Raw genomic sequence first — 8,816 nt, 5'->3', positions numbered from 1 at the left:
AAAGCATGCTAAAAAAAAAATTTCTGCCAAAATCGTCGGCGAAAAGTTTTATGGGGGGAATTTTCAACAAGAATGAAATTGTCGGGGGAAATTTTCCTGGCGGGTATGTTTTCCGTGAGAGGAACTCCATAGAGAGATTTTCTGTGGGGGAAGGAATTATTTATAGTGGAGAGTTCGGATTTCCCGGCAGTATCTAAAAAAGGATTAATAAGAAAAAAAAGGATTGATTTAAAAAAACAAGTTTTTTTTTCAATTAAAAGCAAGGAGCAACATTAAAACTCAAAACGAACAGAAATTATTACGTATATGAGGCCCCCCCCACAATACCTTACTCTTTATGTTAAAGCTTCACTTTTTGTCCCAATTCTGTAAGAACGACTACTGAAACATAAGGGTCGTTTAATTAGTACAACAAGAAGCTTTTTTTAAGTATTAAAAAACTTTAGCTTGAAGCGCAAGGTGTTGAAGATGGGGAGACCCCCTTCATGTACTTAATAATTTCTGTTTGTTTTAACTTTTGATGTTGCTCCTTACTTTCAGTTGAAAAACTTTTTTCTATTTAATTTGATAAAGAGCCAGGTGTGTAGTCAGGAATTTATTTAAAGTCCAGTATCTCCCAAGAAGAGGCTTTTGTCAAGATACTCAAAAAGGGATAAATTCCAAAACTATATAAAATAAAGGAAAACTCTAAAAACGAATGGCACTCCATAGAATAGGGTCTGACCCTCCCCTTCCAACCTATGTACGTGTCTATGAAGATCATTTTTTTGTGCAAGATATGGTCCAATATGATTGGTGCTAGAATAGTTTTGGCGAGAGTGACTTGTCGTAACCTTGGTTTAAGTTATTTCATTCATTTGCTTCTGTTGCTCAATGTTTATATTAATTATTAAAAAAAAAAATGTCTTACAAAAAATAATTTTTCGAAGGAAAGTAAAGAGCTACATCAAAACCTCTGGGGAGCAGAAATTAAGTCATGAATGAATAAATAAAACCCAGTACGAATGAATAAATAAAACTCAAAACGAATGTAAACTAAGTGAATAATGACATGAAATATAAATATAATAATGTATAGTGCTATGGATAAATAGAGGAACACTAAAACGAACAAAAAATAAATTAAATTGTCAAATCAAGCTTAAAATGAACAAAAATTACCAAAAATAATAGTACGACTATCGCCCCTTACCAGTGGCACAAATTCACATAAACTTATGGGGGGGGGCAAGGATTTGTCTCCGATTGTTTTTAATGAAGGTACAGGAAAGGGGAATTGTCCATACCAAGGGGATTTTGTTTTTTACGATTATTTTTAATGAAAATATCCCGAAAAGAAATTTTATTAACCTGGGGAAATTGCCCTCACCCCCAAGTTAAGTCCCTCCCCTAAACCCTCTAAAAGCCAGAGTGTCATTTGTGCTTAAAACGAACAAAAATTATCCTAGATAACGGTACGATTATCGCCCCCCTAATAATAGCACAAATTCGCGAAAATGTAGGGGAAAGGACAAGTTTTTTTTTCGATTCTTTTTAGTGTAGGTATTAAAAAGTTATTTTCAAAATCTACTGAGGATTTTTGTTGTTTTTTTTTTTCATTCTTTGTAAGGAAAATGCAGAAAGCTAATTTTTTAAAGCTGATGAACAATTGCCCTCGCCTCCCGATTCAAGTCCTTGTCTTTTATACCCTCTAAAGGCTAGAGTGTCATTTACGCTTTAATGAAAACTAAATATGTTTTAAACAATTTATCTTCTGTGTTTATAACTTCAAAAGTCGAACATTTATGAGACTTTTATGAATTAATTTCAGGAATAAACTTCAGGAATCTAGTTTACTGAATTTAGTTCACTGAAGTTTACTGAAGTCTAGTTTATGGAATCTGGTCCTGATTTAACTTTCAGGAATTAACTTTCAATCTAGTTTCATTCGTATGATGTGCAGTAAATGTTTATCCATGCTTTCTTTCTTTAAAGAATTCACTCAAAATAGGATATCAATTTTTAAATTATTCATTGATTCTTCAGTTCAAAATATTTCTTCAGCAAACAAAAAAGATTGCCTAAAAAATGCTGAAGCTCATTTCAAAGTTTTATTTTGGAATTAATTTTCTATATGTTTGAAAGAAACAAAAATCAAAAAAAAGTTTTGACAAAAAAAAAGTTTCCATTTAAAACAGTAAATTAAAAATGGTGATTAAATATATATAAAAATATTAATATAATAATAAACAAAAAAATAATTAAAAATTATTTCAAAAATAAAATTAAACTGAAAGTCACAAATGTTATTATCCTAAGAAATATTTTTTTCCTCTAATCCGTATTATTCTCCTGGTTTTTCTCTTTTTCATTGTTTTTGATGTTTTGAGAAATAAAAATAACACTGTTCAAAATACTTATTGTTTTCAGTTAGCACAAATGATATCAGTGATTCAAATGATATCACAAATGATTCAGTTAGCACAAATGATACTCAAGCTAAGGTTTGAGTCGGGGAGTTAGCCCAACTCTTATTTGTGTTAGCTTTTATTTGTAAACCTTGATTAGCTTTCTGATATTATTTTTATGTTATGACAAATAAAAAGCGCACTGCTTGGAATAAATTCAATTTATTCCATTAAATAATTCAATAATCTGACGTTTTAACGGCTGAAGAGCTTCAGTCAATTAACATTGAAGGACTTTTAAACGCATGCTCCTGTACAGTGTTGGGAAGGCACACATGCAAGAATTTATTTCAGGGGTGGGGTAAGAAGGGATCAAATTAAAGAATGAGTACAAAAACAGTCGAATTACAAGAAAAATATTGCAAATATGGGAGAGAGTCTCAAAAATCTTGTATTTTGGAGTGCGGATGAAACCTGAACCCCTTCGTGTGCACCTGGTAATAACGCCGCACTATTTTTCTTGAGCGTTTTACACGACTTGGATGCCGTGTATGAAGTGTGTTATTCCCGTGAAATAACAAAAAACCTGTTTTGCAAATTAGCATCTCAGATTATCTAGAAACCCGTCTCATTGCGGGACTACTCTTCTAGTCCCATGAGATTCCGCTAAATAAAGGTTTTACTAGTAGGCCTACGGTGAAGCGTGTAAACTGGTTTTACTTGGTTTCAATATAAAGTGGCAGAGCATATGAAAAATACGTGAGATTTTGGGAGAAAATTCCTAAAACATTGAGATATCGGAAGGGGGAGGGGCTCAAAGAGGAAATTCCATTTAACAATAGGTATACCATACTGTGGAGCCTATGAGCTGTTTTTTTTCTATACATGGTATATCGTGTATATTTCTAGGTTATATTTTGAAGGAAGTCGCTTATTGCTAGGTTATATTATGGAACCACGGTATATCGTGGTTGCAGCGGTAGCAGCAACCTAGAAATAAGCGAACCACAGCCCATAGTAACCAAAAGTAAAAAAAAACGCGTTTTGAAAAAAATGCCTAGTGAAAAGAAATTGCCACCTAACACTGACTCTGAATGGGTACCTGGAGAAATCTGGGGAAGGTAAACAGGAAGGGTGTGCGAAAGAACAGGATGGTTGGCCCCAACCCCCAATTGCACTTCCTGGCTGAAGGGCAAAGAAACGGAGATCGGCACCGCCGGTAGGGACTGCAAAGTCAAATGCCGTATTCTTTACCTTTTTTCTTTTTTTACTGACTCAGGAATGGTAACTATTATTTCGTTTCTTCTTAAAAGTAAAAATTTATTGCGAAAAGGAATTTATGGTTATTTCGAAAAAAGCCTGAAACCCCTCGAAAATGGCGTCAGATCAAAATGAAAAATGCACCGTTAGAATAAGCATGGTAGAAACCTATTACAAGGAAATTGCAATCGCCCTCCTTGAATAACAAGGAAAATCCCTTTTTGGTTTCCGTAGGACTGATCTGTCTCCTGTTTTTTTTTTTTTTTTTTTTTTTTTTTTTTTTTTTTTTTTTTTTTTTTTTTTTTTTTTTTTTTAGCAGGCCTTGTGGGCTACCAGAACATCATAGAGAGATGCTTAATGGCTCATTAAAAAGCTATTTCTCATATCTACGTGCTTTTTATAACTTCTGCCATCTGCAACCGTCATATGACACTAAAATAAAGGTCAAACCTTCGATTTGTGATTAGTTATTTGGAATTATGACGTTTTAGTTATTTGGAATTATGGAAAATCATAAATTGAAGGTTTTCTGCAACATTAAATATTTTGGGAGGGGAATCAGCTTTTACAATTGAAAAATAAACAGAGAATAAGTTACTGTTTCTGGATATTTGAATCCATAGAAATAATAATGAACCAGATTTTTCAATTTACCGTTAAGAACCTAAGTTAAGAAAAGTGGAAATTTATGGCGTTTTATTTGCCTTGTTTTTAGCGTCACATTTGTACGACAGAAGCGACAAGTTCAAATGGCAAAAAGATTGTTTCGAAAAGCGTGTATCAGTACCAAATTTCTCAAATATTACCTACTTCGTCTTTTGTCAGGTTCTTTTTGCTGATTGGAAAAGAGCTGTTCAAAGCTCTTCTGATTTGTCTTGAATCTTTACTATGATCAAAAATGTAATTTTGTTTTAATGCATTTTAATGCATATTTTATTTCATTTATATAGTTTTAATGCTTACAAAAGGCACTAGATAGAGCAATCTACTTTCAAATGAGACCTTGAACAGCTCTTTAGGTTGTTCCAGTGCCCTGCTATTCTCGAAGAAAAAAAAAGAAAAAAATAGGGCACATAAGTGGCATAGGCGGATCCAAGATTTTTATTGGGGCCAGGGGTTGGGGGCATAATAGGTTCCTTCGATAAACTTGCGAACAAAGAAATACCTGCAATTTAAAGGGAACCTCGACAATTATGTGTCGTAGGTAGGTAGTGGAAACGGTATATCCATCCTTATATGTTGAGATGTTAATGGCCTCTGTCTCTGGAATGTTCTATAGCTTTCATTCATCGGCGGATCGTGGGGGAGGGGGGGTGGCCCCCATTAAGATTTTTCTGGCGCCCTTTTCTCTGTTTTTTTCATTTTTAGGTCAATTTTGTCAATTATTGACACCTTTTTCACATCCCCCCCCAAGATTTAGCTCTAGACCCGCACCTGCTTTCATTTGATTCACCTATTTTTTGGGCTTCAAAGAATTTGTGCTGCCCCGTCAAAATTATGGGCAAGCTTTCCTACCAGGTCAGGAACGGACTGGAATATTTCAGAGTTCAAGCTGGATCGGTCCTGTTCGTTGGAAAACCAGCACAGCTGTGCATATGTTCAAGCGGAGGGGGAGCTCAATTCTCCAAGATCTCACGATTTTCGTAACGGTTTCAATGTGTTTTTAATATCTTAAATAATTCATTGTTGCTTGTTTTTTTTTCAAAAATTCTCCCATCCCAAAATAATTTCAGGCATACATGCCTAGGAATAAGTAATTCAACGTGTCAGATTAGCCTCAAAGAATGCACTATAGTTGCACTAAGCGCATCAGGTTTTTTGCTCCCATCCTGTTGATTTTGGGTTTAGCAATTTTTGCTATTGTGCCAAAACTCAAGAGGAACCAGTTTCCCACCAAGAATTGCTTGTTCTGATTTCAGTGGAATTCGATCCTAGCCATCGACTTTATAGTTTAAAGAGTATGATGTATAAGTCAAAGGATATCAAACAGTTCGTTGTAACGAACTGTAGTAAGGAGCGACCCGGCTCAATAGTAACCAAAACTCTAAAAAACGGAAGTTTTATAACAATAGTTGCATCAAAAGAATTGCATTTTAATGCTGATCTTAAATATATAAATTTCATTAAGTTTACACTTACCCATCAAAAGTTACGAGCCTGAGAAAATTTACCTTATTTTAGAAAATAGGGGGAAACACCCCATAAAAGTCATAGAATCTTAACGAAAATCACACCATCAGATTCAGTTTTTTACTGTTTTAAAAAGTCGAGTTGAGAGAAAGAGTCAAACTTTAGCGTAAAGAGCGAGGCGTTGAGGAGGGAACAGCCCCTTTCATATTCGGAGTGATTTCTGTTCGTTTTAAGTTTTAATATCGCTCCTTACTTTCAGTTAAAAAAAATTGTTTTTTATTTATTTAATAACTTACAAAAGTTGAAAATGGCGCCAGTATCGACGAGAAGATTACCAATACCATCTTGCATGTGGCGTTTCTTGGATTTTTTTTCAAACTTTTTAATTTGGTTCTATTTAGAAACAGAGATCAGATATTTATTCCTGGACTAGTTGTGGGAAGGACAGTAATTACACTTATTTCGCTTTATTATTAGACTGAAAATCCAAGAATACTCATACTGTTTAGTTTAAATCAGAGGTGCAGACATCTCAAACTTTTGGGCTTATCAAAATATTTTTGAGGGTGGCTTTTGAAACAACATGAACGTTGTTTTTACTTCAGAGTAACCAATTATGTCCCTAAACGGGGAGAGATCCTTTGAGTTAATTGTGAGGATGGAGAATATCCGTCTTTTCGAGAGGGGTTTACATACAGCGATATTACCCTAGGTTCTGTATTTTGAATCTAGTCACAACTATAAAATTGTCAGAGCTTTGCTACGTTTGGACTAATTTATTGCGTAACAGTTCTTAGAGTTTAGTGTGAATGTCTAAGCTACCCACTGCGTAAGCCTGGGTTTTTTGTGGGATTCAGGCTTCTCACCAATTGTAAAGGCTGCGATAAAAATGTGTGTCTCATAATGCCTAAAATTACATATTTGGTTTTAGGATTCCCATCTCCTGTTTCTGAAATGATTTGGACCCCTCCAAAAACAAAAACTGGCCATACGCATATTAGAGAACAATAGATCCTTCGCATACAAACCCCCTTATCTCTTTGTTATAATTAAATAAAGAAAACAAGTTATTTCGACTGAAAGTAAGGAACAACTTTAAAAATTAAAACGAACAGAAATGATTCTGTATATGTGGGGTGTTGCCCACTCCTCAATACCTCGCTTATTACACTAAACGTTTTATAACTTTTTAAAAAGTATCTTATTCTGATTAAACGGTCCTTGTGTTTCAGGGCACGTCCTTAAAGGATTGAGATGAAAAGTCAAACTTTAACGTAATGAGCGAGGTATTGTGGAGTGGCTACCCCCCCCCCACTATACGGAATAATGTTGTTCGTTTTAAGTTTTAATGTTTTTCCTTAAACAGCATTAAAAACAGTAGAAATTAAAATTTATTTAATTTCTGCTATTTATCAGGTCATACCAGAAAATCCCCTTCTCTTCCCCTCGTTTAACATTTATCCTGGGAAACTCCCACGTTAACTTTCCTCCCCACGGAAATTTCTCCTTGCGAGAAGTCCTCCCACTCCCCGCAGAAAATTACCCTGAAAATCTTTTGAAGATTTCCCAATAACAAATGCTACATGTAAACAATATGGGCAAATCACGCAACTTACAGACCTTTCCTTAGGGACTATGGAGGGTCATGTCATCGCCAAAAGCATAGTTATTGGAACTTTCAACTATGCTGAATTAAATGGCTATCTTAAAATTTGGATCAGATGTTTTTGATCTCTCTCCCGATCTTCTAGGACCATTGGTTCCATATAGTCACCCCTGGAGAAAAAACAACGAACAAACACGCATCCTTTGTCTTTTTTCTGCCAAAAAATACAAACACATTTTTTGTAGGCTTTTGTAGAATACAAACACATTTTTGTAGCCGAGTCTGATGATGTGATTTTTTTGATGCGAGGTGGCCTTCTCACATTGACCCCAAAGATTTTTCTTATTGGCTCCCTTGTCACCTTGCCCCTCCCCAAGATTTTGCTCTAGATCCGCCTCCTGATTCAAGGACAAGGTTTAAAAGGAAATTAAGCGTTGAGTAAAGTTCGGGCTATCTTAAAATAGTAAAACTAAACCATTCGCTGAAAGATTTTGCGGAATTCAGCTTTAAAAAAAACAATATTACATAAGGCTTCCCCTCTTGCTTCCCATTTTTTATTAATTTGACTATTCCAGGATGTTCTAAGGAGTCTAAGATCATCTCCAATTGATAGTATTACGTGGAGGATATCCCAAGTTCTGTTCTATCTTATCCATTCGACTACAGATCTTGCTCCAATGGCCTATGTTTGGCAGGAAATTGTATCTGAGTTTCGGTACAGATATCTGCATGGACATCTTCTTCCAGGGTAAGTACCTTTCTATCTTATTCGTGTAAGGCTGTATACGTTTAATTTAGGAAATAAACTTACCTGAGGGTATGCGTGATATACTTTCAAAGAAGATTAGTGAAAAGTTGCGAAAAGAGGTCTTAGGGAATCAATTTTTGAAGTTCTGGAGGACAAAGGATTTTAGACGCTTAAGTTTGCTTTAACAGTCTCTTTTTAAGTGCTGTAGACATGGTTGTTCATAAATCTTTGAATCATTTTTTAGTCTCCAATTGCCTTTAAAATGGCTCAGAGAACTGATAAGACTATTTGAATTACGCTTACTGTATATCTAGTTCTGCCATAGGATGGTGAAAAAAGAGGGTAAAGGATTCGGCACTAGACCTTGAAGGTCCGAACTGGCGGTGCTGATCTCCATCCCAAGGCCCTCCAGCTCTAGGATGGACGATCAACGTGAAGGGAAAAGAATCATTTTTATACAACTCTGAAAAAGTTATACCAGCTTTGCCTCTCACAGGAAGTATCTCTCTTGACTTTACTCTAATTAGGGATGGCTCTCATGTCATTCAGTGCTTCCACCAAGTGTATAACATGGAAGAATTTTAAAACAAATCTAACCTCAAATCACATTTAAGGGTCTCAACAAAGTCAAGATTTTTCAGCTGTGTGGCAGATAAAATTAGTCCCATTCTGGATAAGTTATAGA

The 8,816-nt window shown here is 35.1% G+C and overlaps 1 protein-coding gene across 2 annotated transcripts in view; it reads left to right on the top strand.

Moving 5' to 3' along the window:
* LOC136033564 (rab3 GTPase-activating protein catalytic subunit-like) overlaps positions 1-8,816 on the top strand; it is a 424,515-nt gene that overhangs the window by 178,385 nt on the left and 237,314 nt on the right. For both annotated transcript variants that reach the window (XM_065714323.1, XM_065714322.1), the window contains one exon: positions 7,959-8,131. In XM_065714323.1, coding sequence (XP_065570395.1) covers positions 7,959-8,131 — 173 coding nt within the window. The remainder of the gene's footprint in view (positions 1-7,958; positions 8,132-8,816) is intronic.

Source organism: Artemia franciscana, chromosome 12 (genome assembly GCF_032884065.1).
Source record: "Artemia franciscana chromosome 12, ASM3288406v1, whole genome shotgun sequence".
Taxonomy (NCBI): Eukaryota; Metazoa; Arthropoda; class Branchiopoda; order Anostraca; family Artemiidae; genus Artemia; species Artemia franciscana.
Note: the sequence above shows the minus strand (reverse complement) of the source record. Positions and strands in the feature narration are given on the sequence as shown.